The following is a 13,262-nucleotide window of genomic DNA, read 5'->3' as shown; positions in this document are numbered from 1 at the left end:
GCTGGGTGGACCTGGCCGCCTCCTTTCTCCCAGGTCTTCCAGCTGACAGCTCTGCCACACCTGGCCGGAATTAGGGCTGCCTGCCTGTTTATTTCTACTACCTCTAGGTGGACAGAAGTTAACTTTTCGAGCTGGTTTTTCCATCCTAGGTAGATTTCCCTTGAGAATGTTTTTGTTTCTTTTTGGAATTGTCCCAGGCATTCCTAGGTTTTTGGACAGTAGCATTCCCAGAAGGGATTTCCACATCAGAAAGATTCCTTTTTTTATTTTACTTTTTAAAGTAAATTAAAAAAAAAAAGTTCAGCCTAGAAAAATTCCACCTTCTGTTCTCCACCTTCTGTGCTGTTCTTGGTGTCACACAGCTCCACTCACAGATTCTCCGCTTTCAAAGGGGGCTGCAGATGTCCCTCATCCTCCCTGGTTTCGGACATTACCGGGTAGACAGCCAAATGGCTGCGTGCATGTGGTGCTGGGGTCATCCGTGTCTCTGAAAGGCTGAGTGTCCCCTGGGCCTTTGCCCGCTGGCTGAGTTGGCCTTGGGGTGCCCTCTGGGTTTCCCAGAGCTGCCCTTTTCTCAATGCTGGGTGTTTGCACCACAGGGGGTTTTTACCTCCTGCTCTTGCCCTAGATGTTCCACTGGCTCCCCAGGCCTCTCCGCATCACACTCTTTCTTCAAACCAGCCATAATATGGGGCAGAGAGAAAACAAACTGTGTTTTCTTTTTTAAAAGATTTATTCATTTGAAAGTCATAGAGAGACAGAGAGATCTTCCATCCATCCGCTGATTCACTCCTTAGATGACTGCAGCAGTCAGGGCTGGACCAGGCTGAAGCCAGAAGCCAGAAGCTGCATCCGGGTCTCCCACGTGGGCCATCTTCTGCTGCTTTCCCAGGCGCTTTAGCAGGGAGCTGGCTAGAAATGCAGCAGCTGGGACTTGAACTGGTGTGCATGGGCCATTTTACCCCCTAACTCACAATGCCTGGCCCCAAACTGTGTATTTTTTAAATCTTTGTTATTTTTTCCCTGCAAAAGAAAAAAAGAAAAGCCACTGTTAAGGCAAGTGTTACAAGTCCGTACTCCTGATGGCTGTGTTTTTAAAGAAAATGATTGACTTGGAAGATCCAAGAAGTCTTTCAGGTGTTCCATGCTTGGCGCGATGTGGGGACCCTTAGGTGTTCAGATGCCTGATCCCTCTGATAGGCCTTGAGCAGGTGGCTGGGGAGGACCTTGCTTCTCAGCGCTAACCTTACCCTTCATGGATTCGGTTTGCTTCCCTGTGGGTCAGTGTATACTTGTCACCAAGCCCAGCACAAAGGTGCTTCTCCTGCCTACCCTGGGGCTCCCTTCTGCACTCAGGGTGCTAAGTGACACTAGGTTGTTTTACCAGTCGTTAATATTTTAACCCACGAGGCTGATTGAGGGTTGATTCAGCCTCGCACACAGACCTGGAACCTTGGCGCCTCACAGGTCTCCAGCCCTAGGAGGCACGGACAGGAGCAGATACCTGGGTCTCAGTGGCACAGGTAGCATGGCTGCAACTGATGCCGTGTACAGTGGGCCGGCATCTGCACTTGGACTTAGCCAAAAGGCCAAGAAGCGATGGGTGGGCTGGCGTCTGTACGCGACCCAGCAACTCCACAGCCATCTGCAGCGGGCCCTAGCAAGGTGGATTTTGCTGTGAGCAGCACCCAAAACCTTCGCAAAAGACTCATGGAGAAGGTTGTGTGAGCAGCATACATTTCCAAAAGAGACTCAACTTGTTCTCAGCATAAAATGTCACGAAGCGTGCTAGGAAGAAAAATGTTGAGATGGCTGCAATTCGATTTTAGAAAGGGAAATCTGCCGTCACCACCTAGCTTTAACTTTTTTGGCTTGAAAAAGAAAAGAAAAAGTGGGAGTGTGCTCACATGTCTTCGCTGCCTTGCAAGGGGGCTGATGGAGATCCGGAGGATGGCCGGGGCTGCTGTGTGGTGCAGGCGGTGGGGCTGGTCCTGGGACTCTGGCATCCCACGTGGGAGGCCTCTTTGAGTCCTGGCTGCTCCCCTTCTGATCCAGCTCCCTCTCCCATGCCTGGGAAGGCAGCAGAGGATGGCCTGAGCGTGTAGGCCCCTGTATCCACATGGGAGCTCCGGATGGAGTTTCTGGCTCCCAGCTTCTGCCTGGCCCAGCCTCTGCTGTTGCAGCCACTTGGGGAGTGAACTAGCAGATAGAAGATCTCTCGTCCTCTCTCTCTCTGTCACTCTGCCTTGCAAATAAATAAATCTTTGGAAGAATACGGAGGTCCACACAGTGAGGGCTGTGAAATGGTTTTGCCCATTGTCATTTCCTGTTTTGCCTTTTTGGGTTTTGTTGTTGTTTTTGTTTTCCCCTCCAGAAGAGGAGAGAGTCAAGGCCCCTGTGTCCTGTGACTGCATGCCAGGCATGGGAAGTGACTCTGACCCATTTTCTTTGGTCAGAAGGAGCTTTTAGGTTTCTAGGGTATCAAATTGTGAAGGGTTACACTTCAGCCCTTCAGTCCTGAATTCCAGGGCAGAATTTGGCTATTAGAACAAAAGAAATGCTCTTGCTCTTCCTTGTCCCCAAAAGCGACGCCAGCAAGATGCTCAGATAACATCAGCCTCTGAAATACTGGCGTCGTCGGCTTACCAGTTCATAAAACAGCACGGTTCGTCTTGCAGCTGTCTTCGTGTTAATAGCATCTTCCGATTTGGGCAGTTTGGTTCATTTGTTTGTGGACCCAAATGAACACTGTTTGCACGACAACTTTAGGCCTGTGTGGGTTGGGTTTTCTGTAAACCAAAGACAAGCCTTTGACTGAAATAAAACGACTCAGGGAGAACTCAAGTTTTGTTCTTTGGTTTCTTTGTGAAAATGGATTTCTCGGGGGCAGAAGTCACAGGCGCTTTTCTTCCCGTGCTCAGGTGTACGTGGCTGCCTTTGCCGTGTCCGCGTACGCGTCCAGCTACTTCCGGGCCGGCAGCAAGCCCTTCAACCCGGTTCTCGGAGAAACCTACGAGTGCATCCGTGAGGACAAGGGCTTCCAGTTTTTTTCAGAGCAGGTGAGTGTGCACCCTTTTGCTTGTTGGGAGAAGTTGCCCACCCCCTCCCCCCCCATTAAATATTTATTTTCTGCTGTTCCCTGGCTTCGGAGCAGCCGCAATCATGACATTGCAGCCAGAGATCCGTTTCCTTTCCCCTGAAACCCAGCTGCCGCCTTGGGCACAGGAGCACTGGTGATTCTGCACTGGTACTTGGCCGTGCGCACCTGCCATGTTGTTCCTCTTTGTGATCTTTGGTGCAAGCATCGTCACACATCAAGGGTTTGCCCACGCTGCTGTGTCAGCTCCCGTGCTCCCTCCCATCATCCTCCGGGAGCTTCACTGTCCCATCAGAATGGGCCCTAGAAAGTAAATGCATTATTCTCTATTTGAAAGGGAATCATTCGGGCATGTATTTATTCAAGCCAATAACGTTATTAGTTGGAGAGCTGCCATGTACTCGGTGTTGTTCCAGATGTGAAAATACCAGGGTGGGAGTTGAGAGGGGAGTTGAGCCAAGAATCGACTCTCCCTCTGAGGGGGTGGAGGTGTGTCGTGCTGAAGCACTTGAAGGCCCTCAACTCCACAGAAGACGGTCAGCACAGAACAGTATTCAGGAGCCGGACGGGAGAAGCAGGTGTCTGGTGTGATGTTTAAGATGTGGGTTAAGGTGCCTGCATCCCGGATCAGAGCATCTGGGTTCAGTGCCCACCTCCACTCGTGATTCCAGCCTCCTGCTACTACAAAGCCCTGGGAGGCAGCCTCCGGGGGTCAAGTCATTGAGCCTCTGCCACCTGCGTAGGAAACCAGCAGAGTAGGAAACCAGCATTGTGTTCTTGGCTCCTGGCTTCAGTCCCTGCCCTGCCACCAACCACTGCAGACATTTGGCAAATCAATCAGTACATGGGAACTCTTCCTCTTTGTCCGACTCTCGTATAAATAAATAAATAAATAATCTCAAAAGGAGAGAGGCAGCCTAGGTTGAAATCTCAGCTCCCCCTCCTGCCAGCCGTGTAACCCAGGGCCAGTTGCCTGACATGGGTGTGCTTTGGTTTCTCTCTAAACGGACAGCAACAGCCGTTGTAGGCACCCTGGGTCGCTCTGTGACGATTACATGAGGTCCACAGTGCACCCACTCCGTGTCTGCTACAGGAATCTAAACGTTAGGTGTGTGTCTGATGCCTGACAGCCGGGTTTGCTGCCAAAATGTCGGAAACATCCAAAAACATCTGTTGATAAGGAGCTGTTTTGCTCAACTGGAGTGCGCATGGACTGGAAATAAACCTGTCTCCCCTAAAGGCGGCCACTGAGCCTGCCCACCCCTCTGTGTACGCCCTCGTGCCAGCCCGGGGACCCTGACCATCCTTGCCATGACGCATTGCTCTTCTCCCCGTTCTTAGGAAGCCAAGGGAAAGGGCAGTGGATGGCCGACACTCCTCTCCGTCCTGTTGTCCTGCTGCCCACTTTATCAATGGGATTGCCTTGTGGGGATGGTGGGGAAGGAGGGGTGTGGCTGACAGCGTGAGAAAAGGGTGATGGTCTTAACTGTACATGACAGGCACTATTCTCTGGGACTCAAAAATGAGGATGAATAATCCCTGTTGGAAGCTAACATGAGAAACACCACGCCTGGGGAGACTGGGGGTGAAGCCTGCAGCTACCAAGGGAAGATAATCTGATTCAAATTCTGCCGGGTTATTTAAATACCAAACCGAAAATGGAATGGGAATAAATGAAAATATAATTTGGTTACCATGGTATTATATGCACTCTCATAGAAAAAAAATATACAAGCCCAAAATAGCCCCACACTACAGCAGACTATCAGAGCAAGATGAGCAGCTGTAAGAAATGAGTGGTCCCAGGAGCCTGTGTGCAGTTAGGCGTCAGTGCTGGGGCTCTCCCCAGCAAGGCCAAATGCAGGCTCTGCTGTTTGTCTCCTGTGGGGCCCGGGGGGACATCAGCGCTGGGGGCGTGTGCACAGGTGCACAGCGACAGGAAGAACTTCACGTGTTGTGTGTGAACTGGAGCCCACAGAGACGAACAAGAAAGGGGTCTGGTCCTTGTTGGTAGCATAGGATGGGCAGGGAGTGGGGTTTGTGGACCTGCCTGGTTCAGACCCTGACCTTTCCATCTGTGAGGCTCTGTGTGTGGCCTCGTCTGAGCTTCTTACGCACACTCAGCGTCAACTGTTTCTTTATGAAACAGGACTGATACCGCTTGGTTCCTAAAGGAAGTAATGTGACGATATGAAGGTTCAGTAGGTCACGATTGCTGATTTAGAGGGGACTTTTAGGAGTGGCTTTAACTTCCTGCTGCTGCACACCCTGGGAGGCTGCAGATGATGGCTCAAGTGGTTGGGTTCTTGCCACCTACGAGGAAGACCTACAGTAAGTTCTCAGCTCTCAGCTTTGACCCCAGCCCAGCCCCAGCCATTGTGGGCATTTGAGGAGTGCAGATGGGTGCTCTCCTTCTCTCTCTCTGCCTGTCTCTCAAATAAATAAGTAAATAAATCTTTAAAAAGTAAAAGTACTCTGTTTTTTCATTTTTTCTTATTTTTGTTTTTTATTTTTTTTTAAAGTAATTCTTGTAAAGAAGCCAGGAACTTCCTCTGGGTCTCCCACATGGGTGGCAGGAACCCAAGTACTTGAGCCATCATCATCATCACAGTCACATTAGCAGGATCAGAAGCCAGAGTAGCTGGGACTCAAACCAGTCACTCTGATACGGGATGCAGGTGTCGCAAGCAGTGGCTCAACCCCCGGTGCCACAGTGCCCACCCAGAAGTAATTATTTATATTAAAAAAAAAAAAAAACAGTAAGAGAGGTGTTGAAAAGGCAGAGAGGAGCTTCAGGAACTCCTTGACCTGAAGAAACTAGAACGGTCCGCATGCGTTCTAACGCGTGCCTTGGCCTATGATAACACAGGGCACGAGGCCCGCTCTCAGGCAATCTGAAGGCGGCGTGCTGCTGCTGGTGAGACCAAAAGCTGGCTGCAGGGCTACCAGGGGCCCTTGGGGCTGGCTGCATGCGGGGGTCCCGCCAGTGTGGCTCGCAGCTGTCTGAAGGTCACATGATTGAATCTTTTTTTTTTTAAAGCCTGACCAATGTTGTTATTTTACTCTTATTTTTTGATGGTTTCAGAGCCACACTCTTTTTTAAAAAAAATATTTATTTATTTATTTATTTATTTATTTGAAAGGCAGAGTTACAGAGAGGCAGGGAGAGAGAGAGAGAGAGAGATATCTTCCATCTGCTGGTTCACTCCCCAGATGGCCACAACTGCCAGAGCTGTGCTGATCCAAAGCCAGGATCCAGGAGCTTCTTCTGGGTCTCCCGCATGGGTGCAGCAGCCCAAGGACTTGGGCCATCTTCTACTGCTTTCCCAGGCCATAGCAGAGAGCTGGATCAGAAGTGGAGCAGCCGGGATTCAATCTGGTGCCGATGTGGGGTGCCGGCACTACAGGTGGCGGCTTTACCTGCTACACAGCTGTGCTGGCCTCGGTTGATTCTTTCCACGCCCCTCAGCCTGGATAAGTCTCTCTGGGGCTTATTCACTCCAGCTCAGGTTACCAGACTACTGTATAAACTAGAATGCTGATCCACAGTAGCATTTGTTGTGAAAAGTGGACTTGCCGTGGCAACCAGCGGGCTTTGGCTGGCGTGGCCAGGGGTGATTTGGACTTGGGCAGCTAGATTAGGATCAGGGGTGAGTATTCGATGGGAGGAGGATGAGGCTGGGTGATTGTGATGCCAGACTGCCCTGTGCCCTAGGCTGGGAGTGGCTCTGGGCCAGGCCCTCTCTTCTTCGGCCTGCAGGAGATACAGCAGTTCGGTCCCCGCCCCCATCCCTCTGTTGACCCTGTAGTTTGTGCCAGCTCACCCGTGACCTCCTGCTCAGTGAGCACATCTGGAGAGGATGCCAGGCCTTCCGCTCTGGTTCATACCAGTGCCTGCCGGCACCTTCCAGGTAGCTCCTTGTACTTCTGCCCAGGCAACCGTCTGCCTGCATGGAGACAGCCCGACCGTGCCCCACCCACTGTGTGCACAAGACCCTGAGCTCTCGCCGCCTGGGGGATCCTCGGACCTCTCTACAAGTGCCCTTTCTGATCACCTGGGCAGGGCTCCCAAAGCACAATTTTTGGGTGGAATTTTACGCACATCGATGGGAAAACTCCTATCTCCAATTTATAGGACCTGGAAAAAAACAGCAACTTGACTTTTCTAGATGACGGTCCGTGATTTGAAAAGGAACAGTTGTCTCTTCCTTCTGAGGCTTCGTCATTTTCCTGGGGACGTGGCCATTCGAAGAGAGAGTACGTGGGGCAGCTGGAATCTTTGCTGGCCCCAGAGAGGTCAGCCACATCAGAGCCCGCCTCTCTTTGCCATCTCTCATGTAGAAGGCCCCAAAATATGGCCTCCGAGGGACTCCTGCCGTCCCTAGCCGGAGGAAGCATTTCTTTCCAGCTCTTCCCAGCGACAGTGATGCATTAGGTCTGTGGTGGGCTTTATTCCCACAACCGAGGATGGCAAGAATCAGCTGCAGGCAGGAAACCGAGGCCAAGGCCAGGAGAGCTCTCCGGAGCCCCACAGCCTCTGCGGGACCCAGGCCCCCTCTTCCCTTCCCAGTGTGTTTTCTGGGCGCTGTGAGGAAGGCGCAGGAGCTGGAGTTGCTGGCTGTGCGTCTGAGAGTCTTTTCATGCGTGGATCCCTGGGTGGGATTTTCCTGAGTCGTTGTCCCTTGAACCTTTCATCCCACTAACTCACCTACCCGAGTTCTTGAAAAAGTTCCTGGGAGCGGGAATGAAAGCATAACCTTATTCTGATGCAGGAAGAATTCCAAAATCCATGCACATGGGGGATCTTCAGCCATTTGTGGCACATGCATACTGTGGACAAACTTCATGTGGATTCCAAAACTTTCTGTGCCAAAACGTGCATGTTTTCAGTAACTTTTGGGAAGTGCCCCGGGCAGGCCTTTGGGAAAGCGGAGCCCACATTCCTGGCCCGCATCCTCCCCTTGGGGCTGTTCCAGCTTCCCCAGGGCTGCCTTTGTGCCAAGAAATCTGATTCAGCTGCGGCTTGCTAACTCAGCCAGGAGAAGGGGAATTCAGGAAGAAAAGACTTCCTGTCCTCGCCTCTGCCTCCTGCTGCCCGGCAGAGCGGAAACACGGGGTCTCCGCTTAATCTCAGGAATGTGTGGTTCTGCGGCCAAACGCTGGTTTCAGTGGGCTGTGCTTCCTCCCTTAGACCCTGAGGGAAGGTTTGGTGTCCTGAGTGACCACCTGGTGGTTACTTTCCCAGGCCGGTGTTTGGCACAGAGAAGCCGGGTTTGGTTCCTGGCTCCTGGCTCCCGCCATTGCAGACCCTGGGAAGCCCCGGGCAATGGCTCAGGTGATCGAGTTCCCACCACCCATGTGGGAGACCTGGCTTGAATCCCCAGCTCCTGGCTTTGGCCTGGCCCAGTCCCCGCCATTGCAGGCGTCTGGGGGAGTGAACCAGGAGATGGAAGTGCGCTTTCTCGCTCTCGTCTCTCCCTTGCTGTCTGTCCGTCTCTTTCTCTGTCATTGTCAAATGATCTGTAAAAGATAGTTCCCCTAGTTACATGAGATTTCAGTTGTGCAGAGTATTGTCCAAGTAATTTTAACTGTTTATCCCCCCAACACCAGACTGTGGAGTATGTCAGAAAAGTTAAAAGTGGTTATTTAAAAAGTTACTAAAATGTAGAAGATTAAAATGAAGTCTTTGTTCAGACTCAGCACTTCTTCCTGCTTGGTTACTCATTAGGGGAACTCAGGACGAACATTCCTGGACAGACTTAGAAATGCCACACCCATCAGCACACTCACCTCTCTGGACAGTTCTTTTACCTGCTGGTGGGCGGGGCTGTTTACTGCTAAGATGGCAGCTTTTTAAAAGGGACTGTCACAGGGCAAATTCCAGCTGTTCAAATAAAACTAGCACTTCACCTTCCAAAAAAATCCCAATAAATCTAAAAATAAATCAATCAAATGTAAGTCAACTAAACCATTGTCTTATGGTTGTCTGCATCATCACGAAAAGTATTTTATTTGTTTTTGCAAGGAGCCCCTGTGTTTGTGAGATCAGTGATTAACTCTGAACATGGGGAAGACAAAACTTAGGGCCGGTGCTGTGGTGTAGTGGGTTAACGCCCTGGCCTGGCATCCTATATGGGCGCTGGTTCAAGTCCCGGCTGCTCCACTTCCAATCCAGCTCTCTGTTGTGGCCTGGGAAAGCAGTAGAAGGTGGCCCAAGTGCTTGGGCCCCTGCACCCATGTGGGAGACCTGGAAGAAGCTCCTGGCTCCTAGCTTTGGATTAGCACAGCTCCGGCCATTGCAGCCAGTTGGGGAATGAACTGGCAAATGGCAGATCTCTCTCTCTCTCTCTTTCTCTCTGCCTCTCTCTGCCTCTCCCTCTCTCTGTGTAACCTGACTTTCAAATAAATAAATAAATCTTAAAAAATAAAACTTCATTGTCAACTGCATTCTTCCGAAAGTCAGGCTGGTGATCTTGGCATTGTCCTGCGATGCTCCATGTCCTGTTTATCAGCAAATCTCGGATCTCCCTCCAGGGACCTTCCTTCCAAAGCCAGTCAGTTTCATTGCCACCTGACGTGCTGGCCTGCTGGCCTGTGCCACTGTGAGCAATGGCTGGGGCTATGGCAGCAGACTCCTTGGCTGCTCTCTCGTCCCCGAAGCCAGCTCCCCGTCCACCCGCCGGAGTGATTGTTTTAAACAGAAACAGCATCTGCTCTGCAGCCTCCAGCAGCTTCCCGTGGCACTTGGGACAAAATGCACAGCCCCAGCCATGGCCTGCACAGCCACCGAGACCCTGTCCCCAACCCCAGGCTTCTAACCACTTCCCCTCCCTCCTTTAGCTTCAGCCACAGTGGCCTTTGCTTCTCCAGATTCAGCCGCTGGTAGACGGCTGCCTTGGCCTCTGCCTACCCTGTGCTTCTCCCAGACCCCTGTGTGGTCACTTCCTTCCTGCTCATGGCCTCAGAGCTTTCCGGTGTTAGAGTGCGCCCCCCGCCAGTCTGTATGGAGTCGCACCCGTGCACCCCTACACCCTACCCTCCCATCTGTGGGCCCTGCTTAGTTTTCCCTAACATACGCCACTGCTGACAAATCAAGTGCCCCTGTGTGTGTGGTGCGTCTCATCATCTCCACACTCCACATCTCCACTCCAGCAGGGCCACGGCTTCGTCTCTTTGGCTTGTCCTTATAGCACCAGTGGCTGGGACAGGCCTGGCCCTGCTCTGGCAATGGACAGATGTTGGATGAGTGGCGTGGGAAGGGGCACTGCTCTGGAGGGCCAGGAGCTGGGGAGATGCTGTACTTACAGTTCTGGGCACTTGCAGGGGAAAAGTGATGTGTTTGAGGGATGTTTATCTATACCTGGAAAAGAAAAGCTTAGAAAATGCATGAATATTGGAACATGTTCTTCCCCCATCTGCATCTCCATGGACCACATGCCCCCTATATAAAATGCAAAGTCTAAACCCAAAATGGTGAGGTCGGGTGAAGAACAGCCTCTCTAGACAGATACACGGTCATTGGCAAGAACGTTTGCTCCCAGGGGAACTGACCTGTGCTTTCAGACAGGACGGCACTTGTCTCACCAGGAGAAAAGTCATGTGAGCTGAGGTATTGGCTGCTCGGGACTCCCTACCACCAGGGCAGCGCTCCCCTTTGCAAAGGAGGTGAAGGAGCAAGACGCTAAACACCAGTCTAAGCCAGATGGATCCAACAGGCGAGCCCAGCAGCCTCCAGGGCTGGATCGTGCGCACTCAAGCGCGTCTGCGGCCCCTTCTCTGCCGGGGTTAGGACGTGAGGAGGACAGCCCAGGTTAGGCTGCCAGAGGACACATTGCTCTCAGCAGAGGCTCGGCCTCTAACCACGAAGGGGAATCGTCCCTTCCTGTGGGATTCAAGCTACTCGAAGCCTCAGTGTAAGACGTTCAGATGTGTGGGCATCCACCGCCCTCTTTGATGCCACGGTTTGGGGAAGACGTTGCGAGCAGACGTCGGGATCACTTCATTTCAAAGCCTGGATGGGTCACCTTACAAAGCAATAAATAAGACTGAGGAGAGGTTGGACCGTCAGATTTCAAGGTTCTTTGTCTGAATGCCCGTGAGAAGGGACCTTTGGGGTGCTCTGGGGACGGACAGAGGCCCAACCTTGAAAGCAGTCATGGAAAAGCTGCTGGGCAGACAGCGGGGGCTGTGGGAGCCTGGTTTCACTGCTGCCTGGTCACTCATTAACGGTGCAGTGTTAGGTTTATCGCTGGGCAGAAACACTATTTCTGAGTTTATAAAACAAGGCAGGGGGCTGGCGCTGTGGTGTAGCGGGTAAAGCTGCCACCTGCAGTGCTGGCATCCCATATGAGTGACAGTTCAAATCCCAGCTGCTCCACTTCTGATCCAGCTCTCTGCTATGGCCTGGGAAAGCAGTAGAAGGTGGCCCAACTCCTTGGGCCCCTGCACCTGCATGGGAGACCTGGAAGAAGCTCCTGGCTCCTGGCTTCAGATCAGTGCAGCTCTGGCCATTGTGGCCATTTGGGGAGTGAACCAGCAGATGGAAGACCTCTCTCTCTCTCTCTCTCTCTCTCTCTCTCTCTCTCTGGCTCTCTGGCTCTCTGCCTCTACCTCTCTAACTCTGCCTTCCAAATAAATAAATAAATAATTTTTAAAATGGGTAAAGATACATGGTTACCATGAGAACTAAATGGAAATATATTAAAAAAAAATTCAGTCTCTGACTAACTCATACCTTGATCCTGGATGCTTTACAAGTGTTCTGTTTTCTGGTTAGCCACGGCAGAGCCATTGTGCCCTTTTCATAGATGAGATAACTGAAGCCAAGAGGGCTTAAGAAACTTGCGCCAGGTCAGAAGCCAACAGGTGACATTGTGCAGTTGGGAGCTGGGTCTGTGGGACAGCAAACGGTCACGCTCCTTCCCTGACACCAGTGCGGCCATGGCAGGTGCTCCAGGAATGTGTCCCAAATGAGCAGCTGTGGTGAGGAAATAATTGTGCAAGGCGGACAAGGCCTCTGGGTAGAGTCCCCTGCCCCGGGCAGCTGTGCAAACCTGGTAACAGCAATGGGAAGTAAATGAGCCGTCCTCTCAGGCCACTGAGCCATAAGGAAATAAGCAAAGTCGTTGGTATTTGAATGCTGAGCTTTGTTCCTTCAGAAAGCATCATCGGGCCCATGTCAAGGCGCTGTACTGAACACCGATCCACCAGTCTGGTGCTGTAGTTTTATAAAGGGCAGATGTGCATTTTTATGGGATGTGTGCATACTTCATGGTGTAAGAAGGCTGCTTTTATGACTCAGGTGGACAGTGCATCCGGTTTTCTGTTCTAAAATGGTTTCAGAACAGGTGCATAGTTGTTCTGGGCCTTATTTTGCTTGGATGTTTGTATTCAGCTACACTCATACAGAAGCCAAGTTCTTGATCAGGCTCTGATGCTCCCTTTCCCCCGACCCTGCACTGTTTCTTTGACATCATTGTAATCTGCTGTATAATAATCTGCTGGAAAGTCTTCCTACATTGTGGGGGAGGGGAGCATTGCATAGCACTGTGGGCGGGGTCTTGCCCTGATTTAGTTTCCTGTGATCCCATGGCGCAAACATTAGCTCCATTGATTTCATTGAGAGCTGGTGGTGTGTGGAAACTGGGGGTGGGGGGAGGTGGTTGTCAGCATTTTGAGATAGGAAATCTCTCCAAGTAGTTGGGTCTTTAACAAAATAATAAATGAAGACAAAGCAAAGCGTGGCATTGTAGGAGTCAGGTTTCCAAGTCAGGGCATGAATACTGCCCTTGTGATTCCCACAGGAGAGCGCGAGGCCCCCATTCTAAGGATGCACGTGGTTCACTCAGACCATACAAGCTTCAGCTTGCACCTGGGCTTATGTTCACAGAGCCACATGAAAGATACCCATTCGATTGAAATCTTTGTCTCCACGTGTCCAAGCTGGTGTGGTTTATTTGAAAAGCAGAGTGACAGGACACATACACACATTTCCATCTGCACTCTCTCACCACAACAGCTGGATCTGGACCAGGCCAAAGCTGGGAGCCAGAAACTGCATCCCATTCTCCCATGTGGGTGGCAGGGACCCAAGTGCTCGGACCATCATCTGCTGCCTTCCCAGGAGCTTTAGCAAGAAGCTGGTTTGGAAACAGAGCAGCTGGGG

General features: G+C 51.5%; 2 protein-coding genes across 11 annotated transcripts in view; both read left to right on the top strand.

Annotated features, from left to right (window-relative positions):
• Positions 1-13,262, top strand: part of GSDME (gasdermin E) — a 376,936-nt gene that overhangs the window by 240,280 nt on the left and 123,394 nt on the right. The gene's annotated exons all lie outside the window — the stretch shown is intronic.
• OSBPL3 (oxysterol binding protein like 3) overlaps positions 1-13,262 on the top strand; it is a 282,066-nt gene that overhangs the window by 240,284 nt on the left and 28,520 nt on the right. For 8 of the 10 annotated variants that reach the window (XM_089315399.1, XM_051852838.3, XM_051852843.3 and 5 more), the window contains one exon: positions 2,922-3,059. In XM_089315399.1, coding sequence (XP_089171525.1) covers positions 2,922-3,059 — 138 coding nt within the window. Of the gene's footprint in view, positions 1-2,921; positions 3,060-3,768; positions 3,961-4,438; positions 4,571-13,262 lie in introns of those variants that run through there. The other 2 variants (XM_089315401.1, XM_089315402.1) reach the window with 2 other exon arrangements.

Source organism: Oryctolagus cuniculus, chromosome 16 (genome assembly GCF_051225735.1).
Source record: "Oryctolagus cuniculus isolate XC-2025 breed Fujian yellow rabbit chromosome 16, ASM5122573v1, whole genome shotgun sequence".
Classification (NCBI taxonomy): domain Eukaryota; kingdom Metazoa; phylum Chordata; class Mammalia; order Lagomorpha; family Leporidae; genus Oryctolagus; species Oryctolagus cuniculus.
Note: the sequence above shows the minus strand (reverse complement) of the source record. Positions and strands in the feature narration are given on the sequence as shown.